This window comes from Ixodes scapularis, unplaced genomic scaffold (assembly GCF_016920785.2).
Source record: "Ixodes scapularis isolate PalLabHiFi unplaced genomic scaffold, ASM1692078v2 PGA_scaffold6__148_contigs__length_123643588, whole genome shotgun sequence".
Taxonomy (NCBI): Eukaryota; Metazoa; Arthropoda; class Arachnida; order Ixodida; family Ixodidae; genus Ixodes; species Ixodes scapularis.
In genome coordinates, this window is record NW_024609881.1 from 103885840 (window position 1) to 103906660 (window position 20821).

The following is a 20821-nucleotide window of genomic DNA, read 5'->3' on the forward strand; positions in this document are numbered from 1 at the left end:
GCTTTACTAGAAAAGTTCTTTTTGGTCGTTCGCAAATTTTAAGTGTTGGAAAATTTTAAAGTTTGTGCCCAATGATAAAAGCGGGAGTTCCTCAGGAATCTGTACGGTAACAATCACTTTTTAATTTGTATGTGACCGACATCTCGAACCGGGTATTCAACTGCAGAATATTTCAGTATGCAGACGATAGTGTCCTCATCTCTCGTCATCTGAATTATGACGAAGCATTCTATCGACAGAGGACGCGACACAGTTAATGAACTGGTTCGACTAACATCTAATTAGAATTATGATGTCCAAGACGCAATTTGTCTGCTTTATAAATCCACTAAATAAATATAATCCAAGCTCGTCAGTTGTTCCTTATAAATCAATCTGTCGTAACTGTAAATGTCTTCCATGGGAGTGTGTATAATATGAAGTATTTGGGCATACGTTTCAACTCAGATATGTCCTCCCCGCAGGGGGCACCTGTGAAAGCAGGTGTTTGGAGAGTGGCGTCTCCACGGACCCCGAGCCATGCGGGTTCGCCCGCCCACGTCTGACTGTGCGTGGCTTTCCCGTGTCTGGGGAAAAGGGCATCCTGGTGGTTGAGCCGAGCCCGGGGTAGGTTTGGACCCTTCGGGGCCCCCCGGGCGAGGCAATACACCACTTCGGCCCCCGCTTCTCATAGACGGGAGTCCTGGTAAGACCCGGCCAGGATGATTCAGTCTAGTCGCCACTCCTTCTACTATCCCCTCCCTTCTTTCACCTTTGTCTTCTCCTTCTTTTCACTCTTCTCATTTCTCTTCTTTCCCTTTCAACTCCTTTGGCGGCAAGGGCTAACCTTGGGTGGTGATAGATACTCTCGTCCAGATCCACACTTGGTTATAGTTTTTGGGTAGCGCTAATAGAGTAATGCTTCCAGCAAAGCCATATTTGTTATGGGGTGTTAACTATTCCCTCGTTGGGCTCCGTGGTGGGCGGCGCGCCACAGATTCCGAAAACCCTTTGCCTTTTTATGGCGCCTCTCTCTTCTCAACCCCGAGCAGAGCGACCCCCGAAAAGGGTTCGCCCCACTCCCCTTACTTTTGAAAAAGCTAATGAACCTGAAAAATATCCTCGATTTCTTGTAGTACACTCCTGAAGTGACACTGTGCATTTGTCAAAAGTTTCTCCCTTTGTGATTGCAAAGCACCTAGAACAAGTGGTTGGAAAATGTTACAAGGCAAAGAAGCTTGCTGGAGACCTCCTTGTTGAGGTAGAAAACAAGTCACAGAGCACAGCACTCTTGAAGATGACAAGCCTGGGAGACTACCCGGTTACTGTCACCCCCCACCGTACCCTGAATACTGTTCGCGGTGTCATCTCAGAAGATGACCTTCTCGAATGCAGTGAAGACGAGATACTCGAAGGTCTTCGCAAGAGTGCTGTCGTTGCTGTTCGACGAATCACCTTAAAACGTGACGGACAAAAAAAACCAACCCGCCATCTGATACTCACATTTGAGCTCCATGCCCTTCCATCCACCGTGAAGGCAGGGTACTTGAACTGTAGAGTCCGCCCTTTCATCCCAAATCCTCAGCGGTGTTTCCGCTGCCAACGTTTCGGACATGGTTCCCGAAACTGCCGCGGCCGAGAAACGTGTGGAAAGTGCGGTGGTACTGACCATGTAGCAGACATCTGCGAAAATGAAGTCAAATGTGTGAACTGTAGCGGAGCTCACCCTGCTTTTTCTCGCTCCTGTCCAAAATGGAAAGAGGAAAAAGATGTCCTCACTTTTAAAGTAAAACATAACCTTAGCTACCAAGCAGCCAAAGAACAGCTTGCCTTTCAAGCAAGGGGTTCTCATGCCCAGGCAGTGTTGAGGGGACCCCCACTGTCTACGGCATCTGTGGAGACACAGACTTCTTCGGAAGACCTGTCCCCTCCACATGGGTCCCCTTCCGAACCTCTGAAGGTGACGCACACTCAGCCACCTGCATGTTCTAAGGGTGCTGTACCCTCCAAGGAGGGTACCACTCCCTCCAAGGTACCAGAGGTGTCATCAGCGGCCCAAGCTGGCCCTTCTGGCAGGGGTCGAGGGCTCTCTCCTCGTGCTTCCTGCAGCCACCTGAAGCCCAGGCGGACAGAATAACCTCCTCCTCCGTCCAAGGGCCGAACGCTCTCGCCGGATGAAAAAATGGACGAGAGCCTACCGCTCTCTGAAGACGACCAGTCTCTCCCTGAAACAGAGTCTCTTCCTCTGGTCTCCTCTGAGGTTGTAGGACGACCAAAGGACACTTCTAAGAAAAAAACAATCCCACGTGTTGAAGCACCAAAAGCCCCGTAAATTTATAGCTTTCTCTGGTATATATATAAATATATGTATATATATTGATCTGACTTCCTTTTAAAATATCAATGTCCGTTTTTTTTCAGTGGAACTGTAGAGGCCTCCTTCCTAACTATGACGATGTGAGCCAGCTACTAGACGATCACGGCCCCATTGCATTTGGCTTGCAGGAAACACATCTAAAAGCGAGCCACACTACTATATTAAAGTACTTCCAGGTGTTTCGCAAAGACCGGTTACAAGCCGTTCATTCATCTGGAGGCGTTGCCGTTGTAGTGCAACGCTCAACCCCATGTAGCGAAGTGACTCTGCAGACTTCCCTGGAGGCTGTGGCAGCCCGCATTTTGTTAGGTCGTTTAATTACAGTTTGTTCCTTATATCTACCCCCCAGTTATCAGCTAAAGATTGAAGAGCTTGAAGACCTTGTTAGCCAGCTCCCACCACCTTTTCTGCTTTTGGGAGATTTTAATGCACACAATCCTTTGTGGGGGAGTGGCAGACGAGATCCCAGAGGGGCTCTCATTGAACGCTTTCTTCTTTCCTCGGGATTGTGCCTAGTTAACACAAATGAAGCCACATGTTTTAGTTCAACAACTCAGACTTTCACTTCCATTAACCTATCTATTTGTCACCCATCATTATTCCCATTGTTTTCATAAAAGGTCATCCCGAATCCTCACGGAAGTGACCACTTTCCCATCATTTTAGAATTTAACCATCTTCCCATGACAGTCCCTACGCGCTCTCCTCGATGGAAATTTGAAAACGCCGACTGGTCAACTTTCAAAGAATCGTCACTTTTGGCATGCACATCACTTGACGATCTCGATATCGATAGAGCCACTGAACATATCACGCACCACATTTTACAGGCTGCCATTCTTTCCATCCCCATAACGTCCTCGCATCTACCTAGGAGACCTAAGCCCTGGTGGAACAAAGATTGCCGTTTGGACAAAAAAGAACAAAATCGAGCTTGGGGTATTTTTAGGCGCTACCCTACAGCACACAATCTTATTGAAATTAAAAGAAAAAGGGCCGAGGCGAGGTGGATTCGAAGACAAGCAAAGAAAAAAAGTTTTAGAGGGTACCCTTCCTCAATTAACAGCACTATACCTGCGAGGGAAGTCTGGGAACGCGTACATAAAATTGACGGCTCATACCGGGCATTCACTGTCCCACTCCTGAGTCGAAATGGAATGTGTCCTGCAAGTCTTGAGGAACAGGCCAACATCCTTGGCGAGCATTTCGAGTATGTCTCCAGTTCCCAACATTATACTCAGACGTTTCAGCGACACAAGACAAATGCAGAAAAAAAAGCTGTTAACACATCAGGTGGCACGCACGAACCCTATAATACTCTATTTACATTATATGAGCTTCAAATGGCACTTCTTTGTCCCAAACAAACTGCCCCTGGACCAGATGGTATTCATTATAAAATGCTTGAACATCTTCATCCATCCACTATGGAGCTAATTTTGTACCTTTTCATAGAGTTTGGCTCGAGGGCCGCTTTCCATCCTCTTGGAAGATTGCTATCGTTGTACCAGTGCTGAAGCCCGGAAAAGATCCCTCTTGTGCGTCTAGCTTCGGACCAATAGCTCTAGCTAGCTGTCTTTCCAAGACACTAGAAAGGATGATTAACAAGAAACTGATGTTTTTCCTAGAACAAAACAACTGCCTTGATAAGTTCCAGTGTGGCTTTCGTTCAGCACGGTCCACTGTCGATCATCTCGTCCGCTTTGAGACCTTCGTACGTGAGGCGTTTGTCAACAGGCAACAGTGTCTCTCCATCTTCTCTGATTTGGAAAAGGCATACGACACGGTTTGGCGTTACGGCATACTGCAGGATTTGTTCGATCTTGGTTTCCGTGGCCGAATTTTGAGTGCTAGACAGAGTTACCTGCAGCAGCGTACTTTCCGCGTGAGGCTGGGAAAAACTCTCTCTAAGGAATTTTTACAGGAAAATGGAGTCCCTCAGGGGGGTGTGCTGAGTGTCACTCTTTTAGAGCGCAGCTCTTAGGGGCCCGTTTCCGGCTTGAGCGGCGTCGCCGTCGGCGTCGGCGTCGGCGTAACCGCGCGGTGCATCATGGGAAATGTCCCATAATGCACCGCGCGAGCCCCCCACCAAGGTCACGTGACCTCGTGGGGGGTCACGTGACCCCCCGAAGTCACGTGACTCCCCTGAGGTCACGTGGCCCCCTCCTCGAGGTCACGTGACCCCCGCCGATGTCGCGTGACCCCCCGATGACGTCATCGTCACTGATGACGTCACCGGCATCCACATCGTCATCGTCATCATCACTGATGACGTCACCGGCATCCACATCGTCATCGTCATCATCACTGATGACGTCACCGGCATCCACATCGTCATCGTCATCACTGATGACGTCACCGGCATCCGCATCGTCATCGTCATCATCACTGATGACGTCACCGGCATCCACATCGTCATCGTCATCATCACTGATGACGTCACCGGCATCCACATCGTCATCGTCATCATCACTGATGACGTCACCGGCATCCGCATCGTCATCGTCATCATCACTGATGACGTCACCGGCATCCACATCGTCATCGTCATCATCACTGATGACGTCACCGGCATCCACATCGTCATCGTCATCATCACTGATGACGTCACCGGCATCCACATCGTCATCGTCATCATCACTGATGACGTCACCGACATCCGCATTGTCATCGTCATCATCGCTGATGACGTCATCAGTGACGTCACTGATGTCGTCACCGGCATCCGCATCGTCATCGTCATCATCACTGATGACGTCATCAGCGACGTCACTGATGACGTCACCGACATTCGCATCGTCATCGTCATTATCACTGGTGAAGTCATCAGTGACGTCACTAATGACGTCATCGGTACCCGCATCGTCATCGTCACTGATGACGTCATCAGTGACGTCAGTGATGACATCATCGGCATTGGGGGTCACGTGACCCCCAAGGTAACGTGACCCCCCCCTGGTTAGTTTAACCCCCCCCCAGTGCCCTTCCCTCCTCCTCCTCAAGAGCTGCGCTCTAATTCGGCGTTACAGGGAGTTGTAAGCGGCTTTCATTTTTTTATCGTCGAACTTAATTCCATTGGCCGTGCAATTCCTCCTTCGGTACAGTATTCTTTATATGTTGATGATCTCCGGATCTCCGTTTCATCCTGTAATTCCTCAATTTGTGAACGTCGCGTCCAACTTGCGGTCAATAATTTGGTCAGATGGGCCGATACAAATGGTTTTAAATTTTCTCCCAAAAAAACAGCTTGTGTCAACTTTTCTCGTCGACGTGGTACTCTTCAGGAACCATCTTTGAACATGTATGGTTCTCCTATTGTTGTAAAAAATGAGCACAAGTTTATGGGCCTTGTGTTTGATTCCAAGTTGACTTTCGTTTCACACATTAAGAGCTTAAAATTCAAGTGCCTTAAATATCTAAACATCCTTAAGGTCTTGTCACATGCATCATGGGGCTCTGACCGACTGTGTCTGCTGCGTATCTATCACTCAGTCATTCGCTCCCAGCTTGATTATGGTTGTATTGTCTATAACTCTGCTCGGGCATCCGTTCTAACGATGTTAGATCCTATTCATCATCAAAGACTGCGACTGGCTACTGGTGCATTTCGTACTTCCCCAGTGCTTAGCCTTTACGCGGAAGCAAACGAATTGTCCCTTGAGTATAGGAGGTTTTCCCTGGGTTTTATGTACTCTGTCAGGGTTCGCTTGGTCGCGGAGCACCCCGTTCGAGATAATATTGAGACGATCAAGTTCCGACGCACATTTGAAAACAAACTTTCCACAGTTCCCCCTTTTTCTATGAGGAATAATACTGCAGCACAATCGGTTGGGATGGATGCAAAGCCTCAGTTAGTCCAATACCCTCCAGATATAGCTCCATGGAACAACTGCCAGATGCATTGCGACCTTACACTGACCAAGTATAACAAAAAGAATGTTCCACAGGAAGTCATAAGGCAGGACTTCTTTGAGCTTCAGACCAAATATCACGAGTATGCCAGTTTTTATACAGACGGGACAAAAAAAGACTCCGTAGCAGGCTGTGCTATGGTGGGACCATCGGTAAATCAGGTGAGGAGAATAAATTTAAAAGCCTCTATACTAACAGCAGAGCTTTATGGTTTGTTGTTAGCTGTTGATTACATAATCAAAAAACGCCTTTCTCACGCTGTAATCTACACCGACTCTTTAAGCTCTCTGAAGGCTGTCGCATCAATGAACCGTGTAAAAAACCCACTGGTTTCCGATTTAAATTACAAGATAATCCTGGCTGCAACGAAAAATTTTGACATAGTCTTACGCTGGGTTCCTAGCCATGTTGGCATTCCTGGAAATGAAGCAGCTGATAGTGCAGCCAGCTCTGCTAATGATAGAGGAATTGACACACACCGAATACCCTACAAAGATTACCACAATTCTCTGAAACGTTGCATCAAAGCAAAGTGGCAGCTGCAGTGGCACGGCGAAACCGGCAATAAACTACATGCAATCAAACCTCTCCTAGGCGAGTGGGAGAGCGCCCGACATCGGGAGCGCTTTTATGAAGTCGTACTGTGTAGGCTATGAATCGGTCATACTCGTCTTACACATGGACACCTCTTGAGCGGGGAGGATGCCCCTGAATGTGTGCACTGTAACCTACCTCTAAGTATTATGCGCATACTCATTGAATGCCCTATGTATGACCAATGCCGATATAAACGCTACTCACTGCTTTATAAAGAACACATTCCACTACACCTTGCCCTACTACTAGGTGACGAACCGCTCATTCCATACAGTTGTGTTTTTAATTTTCTCACAGATATCGGCCTTCTACACCGACTGTGATTTTACTTTCCTAAATTTATTGTCATATTGTTTACACTTATACACATTCATGTTCATCATTTTATCATATATTTCGCTACTATAGCTCTTTCCTCTTCTTAAACCCGAATTGCAATAGTCTAAGCTTGGCGCAATATAGCCTTAGTTGCTGATGCGCCATAAACACCCAATCAATCAATCAATCAATCAGATATGTCCTTGAACACACATCTCACACATATGTAACAAAGTTCAGAGTGTTAGTTGTTTATACTATTTAATCGAAAGGTGTTTATGCCATTTACTGTCCCAAAAAAAAACACAATTTTTTTCACAGCTCTGTACTAGTGCTGTATTATTGAACTCCATGGATGGTCTTTTCAATGTGAGAAATAATTTGGGTTTAAAAAGTAAGGTACGCTATTGACAGCCGTATCTCTAAAGGTAAATTCTTCATCAAAATTTTAATCCTGCATTTTTTGCCGAAGATTGAATGAATACCGGCTTTGTGAATTTTTTCTTCATACTTGTGACATTTGAAGATTGGTCGTGCTGGCTTAGAATATAGGATGTGGCACGATTTTGTACTTTTAATTACCACAGCATTAAAAAATACCCACACAGTGTGCAGTAGGTCGGATGTAGCAAGTACATGATTTTTGTTTAATTCGATTCTAAGTATTTTACAGGTTTTGTCGAACAAAACGCCCCGTATGAAGGTCGCCAACTTGAGCACTCCACATGCTGTCAGATAGAAAAGTAATTCCAATGCATTATAGTTTAGCCTCCTTTTATATAATATAATAATAATATTAACAGTTAAAATTGTAATACATTTATTTCCATCTACATTGGTGGTGAAGGTCGAGGAAAAAGTTGTGAAATGCAACTTGTTCAAGCAAAGCTGATCCTGAATTATTTTACGAGTAAAACTAACAGAATACATTCAGCATTAAAAAAAAAACACCGAGGTGCGGCTAAAAACGACACGTACACTAAAATACCTTTTAGTGTATGTGTCGTTTTTACCCGCCGTCTAAGGGTTTTGTCATGCCTAATAGGGAGTATTCACTAAACGCCATATTTGTTGGTGCTGTTTAGAGCGCATGCTCAGAACGAGCTCACATCAATAGGCTGCTAAGACCGGCACTTTGATGGTGCGGAATGCACGTTGCAAAAGAACTATGGAAGCTCGCCATCAGCACGCGCTCAGCGTTCGCGCACACAGCTATGGCCGCTAGTGTATACTCCCTATACTCACCAGCTGGTTTTCGCACTTGCATTAAGTTTATGAATGCGTTGTTTTAGATTATGCTACATCATTCATTCACAACGTCAATGTTCAATTCGAAGTAGTCAACCAGCGGCTGCCTTTATCCCTCCTCGTCTTTAAAATGCCTCCGAATTAGCTGGAAAATAAGCTGGGCTCTCAGAGGAAGACCAGGCTCTACGTGTTGGTGTTCGAACATGAAGTTTGTCGATTTCTTGGCGGGAAACGGCTTGGACTGTTGATATGGAAATCGCTTTTGGCTCTGCAGCAGAGTGGGAAAAAGCATTGGGTGGGAGCATTGCTTCTAGCTCACGACGAACAATTTTTGCTAGCTATGTTTCCGATGTTGGAGTTTCCTCACACGTGGAAGTGGCTGTCGTGTTAGGGAGCCCGGTGAAGTTCGAAGTTATCCGGCGCTTCTTGACCTCTTCAAATCGCCAGCATTCTTTCACTAGGGTTTCGACGGTGGACCAGTCCTTGAAAACAAGAAGTTGAAAGGCGTCATCAGCAATGCCTTTGAGGATGTGTGAAATTCGTTCGGAGTCGGCTATGACCGCGTCTGCTTTGTGCTAAAGCGACAAGATGCTTTTCACGTACGCCATGTACGACTCGGTCTAGGTTTGGACACGGGATGCAAGTTTTCGTTTTGCAGATACTTTTCGGCCTCTGGGATCGCCGAAGACGTATCCAAGTTGTTTCCTACACATATCCCACGAAGTGATGGTTTCTTCGTGGGTCAGGAACCAGATCCGTGCCGTGCCCTTGAGATAGAAAAGGAGGCTGACCAGCATAATGATAGGGTCCCATCTGTTGTGGGTGCTGATGCGCTCATAGAGGTGGAGCAGCTCCTCGACATCTTGGTCTCCGTTTCCTGCGATATTTCCAGGGTCTCGCGGTTGAGAGAGGATGAGTGGTCGTGCAGGTATTGTTGGAGTGCATTCGGGTGTGGTACCAGTATTGGGCATTTCGGTCTGCAGCGGACTGCGGCGGTTTCGAAGTTCCAGGTTGGGCGAGGTGTAGAGGTAGGGGGAAAATATTCACCTCCACCAAAATGTTATGGTGATTATGAGAAGATTCAATTTACACTGAAGGGGACACCGGAAGAATAAAGGTTCTGGTAGAAAACCAGACGAGCTGCTGCTTCTTCGTCTTCTTTGTTGCGCCGCTCTCGCTCTGCTTTCTCATCTTCGTATCCATGTTGTTTACTTTATATTTGTACAAAGGCTGGGGAAAAAAAAAAGAAGAAGCTTACATAAACTTCAAGCATAAACTTCACGAGCCCTCCGACACACAGGCAATTTGCGAGCCAATATTTTGTGCAATGAACGAGCACACAAAACGCCGCGCACAAAATACTGTTATATGGGAATTGAAGCAACAGTAAAATTCAATACTGGCGCCAGAACAACAAAAAAGGTTTGATTACAATACAATAGCGCGTTTTGAAGGCGAAAAACGATTTGACTATTTAAATTTGGATGATAGGGTTTATATTAAAATTCCCAAATTTATAATGTACATGTGAATGGTTATATTTATAAAACCCTGCGAGAATCAAAAAACAAAAAACACAACATAACAACGTCTCGAAGTGGCAGCCACTTTTTTGTTGTTTTCGCCCCTTTGTCTAGGTGTTTTATAAGCCTGACCATTCACCAGCTAGGCTGGGCTATTACCCTTATTTAAATGTAAATGCGAGACAACCAGACGGGTGCCGCCTTTACTTTTATTGCTTCCTATACTTTTTTAGGTCAGTCATCTTATGAGGGGTTTATAAACCGGCTATATGCTGGTTGCCAACATCACACTTGAGATTTTAATCTTCTTCGTTTAGATGCTTTTTTTTAATTTCAACACGTGGTTGAATTTAGTAAAAAAAAAAAGAAAGCGAGTGATGATCCCAGCTCAACACAGATTCGTGCACCGGATGTTGAGATGAGGCGCACCGCTCTTGCAGCTGTGCTGTATAATTGCTGCGCTACGGCTCGTGAAGCTACACTATACAACCTGCAATGCGTAATGAAAAACGAAAGCTGACGACATGCACCCTATGACTCTTTAAGAGAGCATCCTGTTTGAGCAACGCCCGAGTAATTATATAAGAAAGTTTGTTTGACCTAATTTTCCATTCATATCGTGAAGTGAATTCTTTTGGGACCTAAGGTGGAGCATGGGGAAGCCGAGAACGAACGCAGCATTGTAAGTACTCTGGAATGGTCATGGTATTTCATGATTTATCTTTTTTAGTATAACAGTTGCGTGGCTGTAGATATTTCATGTCGTAACAAAAACTAAATGTGCGCTTTAAATTGGTGATATAAAGAGTTTTAACGATTTGACCACGTTTAATTGTTTGTGTGACGTATGTTTCGCTCGTCCTTTCTACCCCCAAAACACAATTTAACATTTCGCTACCTAGATTGTGGAACTGGAAATCTTATTGGGTTCTATCTGTATTTCAGGATTACAGTAACAACTCTAGTTATATTTTTTAGTGCAAAATACAGTTACCGAAATGTTATACTGGGGTTTAGGGAATGGCTCTTGTAAGACGAAAAAATTTACTGTTAGAAGCATGTGCGTACAAACCGGGGGGTGCTTGTTCCCCAGTTGTCAGAGTGGAAGGCATGTGTTTTGCACCCTCCCCCTGTAACAGCCGCTACGGGTAGCTCAAACACTGGCCGGCGGCGCCCAAGGGATACCAAATACCGAAGGCATCGCCCCCTGGCCCTGGGGGGGGGGGGGGGGGGGGGGGGGAAGTGGGGATGGTAGGGGGAGCCAGGTTGGCCCCCACTAAAAAACAAGTTGGTACGCCACTGGTTAGAAGTTTAAGAAGAAATAATAACCTTTTTTCTAAGCGAAGATTGATAGACTTGACCACCAGTTCACACTATATGCGGAATATGCATGCAGATATCTGATGATATCTATTATGTTAACCGTATGCAACCTGGTAAAATAATCTGCAATTTTAGCTTGTATCAAGATTTGCAGTTGCTAGTCAGCGTAGTCTTTTCTTTATCTGTCCTCTTTTTTATCCTTGTGTTTTCGTTAAAAAAGATTAAACTTTCTACATTGACGAGTATGGACCAAATAGCTCAACAAAAGCCCATAATCATTTCTTTTTTTTATTAATAAAGACATCAATACGAAAAAAGAAACTTTAAATTTCCGGCAATATTGATCTTACCTTGATATATGAAACCTACTTTTCACCTTAAAGGTGAAATATTTTAATTTTCCTAGTTCTTGCAAATTTTTCAACTTTACGACCACATTTCTAACAAAGAATTCTCCTTTGATATATTGTATATCATACTTTACTCCTCTGCAAACTTTCTTTTTATGGCATGTGCCCAAATCTTTGTGAATGGTTCAGGAGCTACTTGAGTTTAAGCAGTAATACTTTTCGTGCTGGCAACTTTTTTTTCGAAGTGTTTTACATTAACTTTTGTGTACCCCAATGTTTGAAACTGGGACCACTCTTGTTTATTTTGTTTGTAAACGGCATACCATCATGCGTCAAGCACTCAAATGTCCTTCTTTTTGCAGACGACATAAAAGTCTTGTTAAATGTCAATGACTATACTGATTGTACTTTATTGCAAACTGATATTGGTGCAATGTCAGAGGGGTGTGGAAACGATGCTTTTTCCTTAAATCCCGAAAAAAACTAAAATGATTTTTTTTTCGAGAAGGCGGGACGGTTTCTTTTAACCTTATGTGCTTGAGGAAAATGTGATAGATCGTGTATCTCTGGTAAGAGACCTTGGCGTCTATATTAATAACACTCTATTATTCACTGCGCACGTTTCTAAGATCGTTGGATCAGCGATAAAAAAGTTGGGTATGATCGCTTAGTTATTAAGTTCTTTCACTTCACCATTATCTGTAGTGCGTCTGTTCTGTAGCCTTGTATGCTCAGGACTTGAATTTGGTTCAATTAGTAGGATTTCACTATCTTTAACACAAGTTGAAATGATTGAGCGTTTGCAGAAGAAATCTATTCGAATTATTTACGACGGATACATTGGTCGGAAACTGTTTTAGTTAAAGTTTGTTGCTGCCTTTATTGAGCCTTGAACGGCTATCAAAAAGGAGTGTTGTTAGATACATTAATTTTCTGCATAAGGTAGTGCATGGTATTGTTAAAACTAAAAATGTACTAATGAATATGGACTTCCATGTGCCCTTCAGAGCTAGTCACTATTTTTTAACATTTTATCCTACTTGAATGAGTGAATCATCGCCATTATTTCGTATGCAGTCTGCCTTTAATATTATATGCGATTGTGGCGTAGATATGTTTCTTGATTTTGTTGGTTTCAAGCTGGCCTTGCAACAGTATCCTTTATCCAACCAAGAGTTAGTGTAAGGTTGTATCTGCTCTACAAACTTTTATTTGTGTCCTTACAAATGTCTGTGTAATTTTGTGCATGTTTGTATTTTAAATAGCGTTGCTATAGACACGAAATGACCGTGCACCACACAAAAGACGTTACAGCTGTTTGTGGGCACTCAAGAAAAACTTGTATATTATAAAATATTATATTGCCTCAAAAAGAAACTAATTGTCTTGCTTTGTTAATGTAATGTTTATATGTAGAGAATAACAAAACAGCCCTCATCAACCGCGATCGGGTCAAAGTACAGTTGACAAGCTGTGAAGCAAATCCCGAGCTAGTGAATCGCTCGCGGCTGGCTGCTCCCAAGTATTAGTTTAGTGTTAGCTTTAAAAATAATCTTAACCTGTTTTTGCAATCTATATTTATTGATAAGCGACGAATAGGGTTTGTTTTAATATGTCTTAATGTTTTGAAATGGACATGCATCAAACCATTATGTTTGAAATAAAAATATATGAACGGGTCCAATATACGCATGAAGACAAGATAACATACAAAATTATATGCACATTATATGTGCCCTATATAATTTCTGAAAGTGTTTATTGGGTTTATTGGCGAAATCATGAAAGAAACGTTTTTTCTGCATATAAAAATTCGCAAAACAAAATATAACGGGTTGACCCTCTGTAAATTTTTGAACCCTCTGTTAAACCCTCTGTGAATACCTTATTGAATGTATATTTTTTGTGCCTTTGTGTTTCGTAAAAATTAAAACAAATTCTTTACAGGATGTGCCTCATCCTGGCCTTGCAAACGGCCGTGTTCTCCGAATCTAGTACAGTTCCGCCAAACATAATCTTCATGCTGGCGGATGATTTGGTTTGTAACATTTCAGTAATTCCTTTTTATGGAATCTTCTTTTGATTTAACACATTCTCGAAACAACGGGCAATGAAGTTAAGAGTAGGCGTAATACAAGCGCGCATATTTGTGAAAAAGAAATAAGCAAGTTTTCACTTCTAACGGTTAACTACATCCCTTAGACTGAAGTTCGTGCTTTTTCTTCATGTGTTAGCTTTGATCAATGTTTTTTCTCGTACTTCTACCGATACACTGTGTGTGTTTCTCTTGCGCACTGAAGACGAAAGCAGGCCTCTTACAAGGTCAGCATAACTTTAGTTTTGAATTTTCCCATGAAAACGTTCTCAATGCACTAGTTTGATACGATGGGACACTGCTGCTTGGTCTGCTGGACACCAGAACTTTACGCTTCTTTCCATTCCAAGAACAGAAGTCGGCACTTTAGGTCGCCCTCACTCACCCTCATTCTCACAGCCACACTCACCCAAGCCCCTCACTCACCTTCACCCTCACAGCTACACTCACTTTCAGCCCCTCACTCACCCTCATCCTCACAGTCACACTCACCTTCGGCTCTTCACTCATCCTCACTGAACCTCACGGCACTCATGCCCGTCACGCACTCATGGCCATCATGCCCCTCACGGACTCACCGCCCTTACAGCCATCACGCACTCAAGGCCCTCACGCCGCTCACCGCCCTCACCACCCTCACGCACTCATACCCCTCACGCCCCTCACGGACTCATGGCCCTCACGCCACACACCGCCCTCACGGCCCTCAAGCACTCATGGCCCTCACGCCCCTCACGCACTCACCGCCCTCACGGCCCTCACGCACTCATGGCCCTCACACTCCTCACGAACTCATTACCCTCTCGGCCCTCATACCCCTCACGCACTCATGACCCTTACGCACTCATGGCCCTCACACCCCTCACAGCCTTCACGCACTCATGGTCCTCACAGCCCTCATACCCCTCACGCACTCATGGCCCTCACGCACTCATGGCCCTCACAGCCCTCACGCACTCACGGCCCTCACAGCCCTCACAGCCCTCACAAAGCTCGCTCACCCTCACACTCATGAGTTTTCCTGGTTCAGAAACTGACTCACCCTCACCTCACTCGTGAAGATGAGGGTGAGTGAGGGTAAGTGAGGGCCCTCATGAGTGAAATTTGCCGACCTAAGCCCAAGACGAGGGAAGGGGGGGGGGGGGGTTGCACACAGAAAAAATATGAACGGAGTGTACCATGATGATTCTAATCTGAGACTAGAGCAGAAGGAGGACATCTTATTTACAGTGGAAGAGAACGTCACAGGGACAGACAGCGTCCTCTGTCCCTGCGGTGATCGGTTGCAAGTGCGCCTGCGCTGAGTTTTGACGTGGAGAGGAGGAAAGCAAGAGGGGAGCCGGAGACGTTTGCAGACGATCAACGCTTTTGTTACCATCGTCGCTGCTGGTGTTGCAAATGCGGAACCATAAACCACTTGATTACAATGGAGCAGTCGGACATTCTTTGTAATACAGGCTTTCCGGCGGAACAGCTGAGATGCCCCACAACCTCTCGGCCGGGATGTAAACCAGCACGGTCTCTATTGGGGAGGAGGACAGACCGTTACGCCCCAAGCGGTTAACTTATCAACTACACGGATGGGGACAACAAATACAATGACGCAGCGCACGGCCGACATAACCGAACGCGGCGTCAGCGTTCGACTGGAGTTCGTGTTCTCCGGTGAGGGGGAGGAGGGGCTCTTTTGTTTCCACGACGGCCTGCATGAACAATGCAGCATGCACGATCCCAGCTTAGCAAAAAAGACGAAGTGGGTCAAGCTCGCATTCTCAGAAGATAGATCCGGCACTTAACGTCGCTTCGTCGATTGTTAGTATTTTTTACATTAAACTGTGCCCCGCGCTCTATTGTAGAAGATGACATGGCCATGCCCATAAGGCCTGTTGGCGTGTGTACAGGCCTTGTGTTGAGTAAACACCGAGCGTGGGGAAAACAAACGGGTCAGAGCGCCCCCTATAGTTCGATCTCCTGCCCAATAGGCAGGCGCTGTGGTAGGCGCGTGTGACGCGGTGGTAAGTGTACGGGAGGTCGTGGTCTGCAGACAGTTCTTGTGTGGACAATATGGGACCACCATACAAGGAAGGAACATAACTCAGAGAGTGTATGCAGAGTTTGGTTTGTAAGACAACTTCTTGAATATTCCCCTGAACTAGGTTCTCTTCTACGCACGTCAAACAACGTATATTATCGCTGCACGAAGTGCCATTCGTTCGATGAAGGCACGGTGGCCGCAGAACGGCAGGCGGCAGAAAGCGGTTTGTCACTGTACCACCAGAAAACCTCAAAACTTTTACCAAAGGCTGCCTTACAATAAGATGCCGTGGCAGCTGCTGTTCCCGAAGAGAGTCCGATGTCTATTATTTGCTTGTAAAGAAATTTTATAGTTAGAGGCTACTGTATTCGATCATTTTGTGTATTCGTTGCCTGATACGAGGTCCCCATTGTGCAGGGCTGGGCGGACGTCAGCTTTCGGGGAGATCCGCAGATACCGACTCCAAACCTGGACGTCCTCGCCTCGCAGGGAATCATCCTCAACAACTACTACGTGCAGCCCCTCTGCGCTCCCTCCAGAGGGGCTTTGATGTCGGGTCTATACCCCATTCACACAGGTATGAGATAGCGTTACCTTGCAAGACAACTTTCTGAGAATCACGCGTTATAGTAGACCCTCTTGAAAAGAGCGCTCCATCTAGTGGCTGCTGCACCAATTATCCTTATCCGCCATTGTTTAGGCACGTATACTCTGAGCACGTAATGGGCACAAGGGTCATGTCGGCGTTCGGCAAGGACTCGGATCCAATCGCACGCTTCGTGCCCAATTAATGGTGACCGCCAGTGTTGCTTGAGAGACTTTTGAGTAGGGCCCATTATCGCTCCGCAAAGATAGTACTTGTTTCTATGTTTATATTGAAGCAGTGAATGCGTACTATTGACATATTTAAAGAGCACGTAAGGCGTGATGATTATTTACCGCTTTCAACGCGCTCGCTGTACGAAAGTTTTTTTTCAGACGTGTTTGTGGGATCAGTTCTCCGCGTTAATTATTATTTATTTACCCGAACAACTAAAGAACTAGCATGGTGTCGGGGGTCTACATTCGGTACTGGCACGAATAGTACCCACTAATGCTCGCTCTATGATGGTCTACAGCTTTATCTGAAATAACAGAAAACGCTTTTCCGTGTTCCACAATTAATTAAGCAGTTCGCGACGCTGCAAGACAATATAACATGGGCTTCCTAACACCGGATCTAATACTGATGGAGTCACACTTTTGAATCATGACGATCAGCAGTTGCTCCTGCTCTGTATTAAGCACCAAGATGGCGTCGCCCATAAAAATTTGGGGGAACAGAGTGTCGACAATCTAACCATAGCTCATTTAGTGGCTCTGGGCTGAACCATTGACCCCGCTTGGGCCTGACTACGGGCTTAGCCCCAAGTCAGAGGGCAGCGGAGCTCTGGAACGAGAGTTTTAAATTTAATAATACAACAAAGTTCAAATCTTTGTATTCTTGGCGCGCAGAGTGACCACAATTCTCATCTAAAAGCGGCCTCTCTCATTCAAATATTCCGAAGGCGCTTTAAAGGGATACTAAACCGAAGTTTTGAGCTCAGAAACGAAGGCTGGGGCGATATGCGGGAAGCTGCAAAACTCAAAAGCATCACTCATACAGCGATATCTCTAACGGATGGCCCTATTTTTGGAAATGAAGTGTGCGATTGAACACGACCGACGAGGCCGACGAGACAAGTGACATCATGATTCTAATTTCCTTTCCTCTTCGCTTCGTCCCCTCGAGCTAGTGAACCGACACGAGGAGGATAGAAGCGAGGCCACTTCCGCTCATTCTCGACTGTTCCAGAAGTATAGTGACGTCATAGTCTTCGCTTGATCGCGCCCTTCTTTTAAAAAAAATACAGCCGTCCGTTTGAGCTATCGACGTACGAGTGATGTTTAAGAGTTAGCATCATGCCGTTCAACGCTTCTGTGGCCTTATTTTGCTCAATCCAAATTTCCAATAAGTATCCCTCTGTGACTTCAGGATGTAACATGACGCTACATCACGTAACCATAGAACATGGCGTCGCAGTGCTAAGTGAAAGTCAGAAAAACACGTGTTTACGTTACCTTACGTCACATGCCCACTTGACTTGAGGTAAGTGTCACATGACGTCACGGTATGGCGTTACGTCATGCGACCATTAGGAAAGAACGGGGCCACGTGACCTCGACGTGACGTTACAGTGTTGCATGACTTCACGGTGTCACGTGACGGCGCGATGTTACGGAACGGCATGATGTCGCGGGACGTTGCGTCACTTTACACCATGATGTCACGTGACGACCGTCACGCCTATTATGGTCGTCACGGGACCTCATGACGTCATCGAGGCTACATCCCAGGTACAGACACGAAAGCCCTAAAGAGCTGGCCTTGAAAATGCCATGTATTGAAAACGTAGTTGGTGCAGTCAACCTCAACTTTCTCTAAAAGTGCAACCTTCGAGAATAATTTGCACATTTACGTGTCTGTTTGTCTCGATCAGGTTTACAGCATCTGGTCCCAGGTCCGGGAGAGCCGTGGGGGTTGCCGACAAACTTGACCATCATGCCTGAGTACCTGAAGAACCTGGGATACGCCACTCACATGATCGGAAAGGTAAGGGCGTTCCAACGCCACCCCTTCGTCTTCCCCTAATCATTCCTTATTTACTTACAGTGGCATCTGGGTTACCACAAAGAAAGCTACACGCCGACCCGAAGAGGTTTTGATTCGTTCTATGGCTATCTTAATGGTGGAGAAGACTACTATGACCACACAATATTATGGGTAAGCACGTGCTTTAGAACGACGGCGCAGTTGGTTAAGATACTATGTGCGCTATATACATGAACGGACTGAGATTAATTTTAGGTTTAGACCTGAGCTAATGACCATGTAGTCCCCGCTCCTTCCACCCCGCTGCTACACCAGTGCAATATTTAGTTATTCGAAGGAAAATTAGAAAATTGTCTCGAAAATTAGAGCAGTCCAGCAATATCCATCTTGGTTTTAAAAGCGCACAAAACACGAGGACAAAGTAAGAAACACAAACGACGGACGAGCGCTCACTCGCAACTGATAGGTTTTATTTAAAACCAAGATTTAAAACCAAGATGAATAACTACCAACTAGCCCAACTTTCGACTCTACTCCAGAAATATCACCCCGGAATAGCAGTGTTCGACACTGTCTTTTCGTGCATGAACTTTCTCATGTTCTCTCTTTAAAGCGCCGACCGTATGGCGCGTTTTTGCTCGCGATTTAGGCGCGTCGGCGTCAAACCGACGTCATTTCCTGCGCGCGGGCGCGCGTTTTCGTGGGAGCGTTGGTTTCTATAGCCGACCCAGAACAAGACGCGCGCGCCGAGGCGTCGAAGCGGCTCTCGCCCAATGAGGGTCGGTCGAACTATGACGTGTCCTGCACAGTACGCTGTTTCGTATTCAGCACATTTCAAAGTGTTCAAAAGCATTTTTATTTTTCATATAAAATTGAAAAGGCGTTTCTTTTGATACACAAACCTGTTTTATTTACTTATTTGTTCATTTAATTCTCACTTTGTAGTATTGTCACGGGTGGTGAGTCGTGACCAATAAACAAGAAATAAACAGAAATAAATAAACGTTTAATGTGGCGAACTTGTGCCAAAAATAAAGAAGGAAACAGAAGAAAGCAGAGCGTCGCGGGCGTCGAAGTCGGCGTGTCAGCAGAATCGAGCGCTGGGGCGAGACTGACTCGACAAGGTCGCGGGCGGCCTCTTATCTAGAGTGAGTCAGTATCTCGAAGATTCGGCGGAGAAGGTTCGAGCGTAGCGCGCTCGGGCGAGAATGAACAAGCACTTTCTAGAACAACAAAAACAGGGATGAACGATAGTTATGTCCGCAGCAAGAGTTGAACGAGAACTTTCTACAAGTCCGTGACCCTGCGCGCGGCATTATCCCCCCCTTTAAAAAGTGCATCGTCCCGATGCAGCACAAAACGAAAAACAACAAACAAAAACAAATCCAAAACAAAAAGGCAGCAGAATCGCGAGCCGCAGTTCACAGTTCACCCGTCGACGAGAGTGGAAAGTTCTATCGTTCGTAATACGGCTTCAGCCGGACGACGTGCACCACCTCGGGTCGCGGCTGACGTCTTGCAGATGGGCGCGTTCCGTCGGGGAGGACTTCGTAGTTCAGATCACCGAGGCGACGAAGCACTTTGTAGGGTCCAAAGTATCGTTTCAGCAATTTCTCACTGAGGCCGCGGCGACGGATGGGCGTCCATACCCACACCCTATCTCCGGGCTGGAAGTGGACGTCCCTGCGACGAAGGTTGTAGCGGCCGGCGTCGACGCGTTGCTGGTCTTGAATCAGGAGTCGGGCGAGCTGGCGAACTTCTTCGGCGCGTTGAGCAACCGCCTGGGCGTCGTCGCTCTCGTTGTCAGATGGCTCATGGGGCAGCATGGCGTCCAGCATGGTCGTTACCTTCCGACCATGTACCAGCTGGAAAGGGGTGAATCCAGTGGTCTCTTGAACCGCCGTATTGTAGGCGAACGTGACGTAGGGCAGCACCTCGTCCCACGTCTTGTGCTCTACGTCGACGTACATAGAGATCATATCGGCGATTGTCTTGTTGAGTCGCTCCGTCAGCCCGTTGGTCTGCGGGTGGTACGCAGTTGTACGACGATGGCTGGTGTGACTGAGTCGGAGGATTTCTTGGGTCAGTTGTGCCATGAACGATGATCCGCGATCTGTAATCAGAACTTCTGGAGCGCCGTGCCGGAGGACGATGGACTCAATGAAAAACTTGGCAACTTCCACAGCAGTCCCCGAAGGAAGAGCTTTCGTTTCGGCGTACCGCGTGAGATAATCTGTGGCGACGATGATCCAGCGGTTCCCCGACGTCGAAGGCGGAAAAGGACCAAGTAGATCCATTCCGATCTGCTGGAAGGGTGCAGTTGGAGGAGAAATAGGCTGCAGGAGTCCGGCCGGCCTCGTCGGAGGTTTCTTGCGTCGCTGGCACTCGTGGCATGATCGTGTGTACAGGTGGACGGTCTTGGGGAGCTTGGG

General features: G+C 46.1%; 1 protein-coding gene across 1 annotated transcript in view; it reads left to right on the plus strand.

Moving 5' to 3' along the window:
- The first annotated feature begins 13575 nt into the window (after window positions 1–13575).
- LOC8042382 (arylsulfatase B) overlaps window positions 13576–20821 on the plus strand; it is a 35738-nt gene continuing 28492 nt past the window's right edge. Inside the window, exons 1-4 of the mRNA XM_002415452.3 lie at window positions 13576–13665; window positions 16175–16334; window positions 18277–18389; window positions 18450–18560. Coding sequence (XP_002415497.3) covers window positions 13576–13665; window positions 16175–16334; window positions 18277–18389; window positions 18450–18560 — 474 coding nt within the window. The remainder of the gene's footprint in view (window positions 13666–16174; window positions 16335–18276; window positions 18390–18449; window positions 18561–20821) is intronic.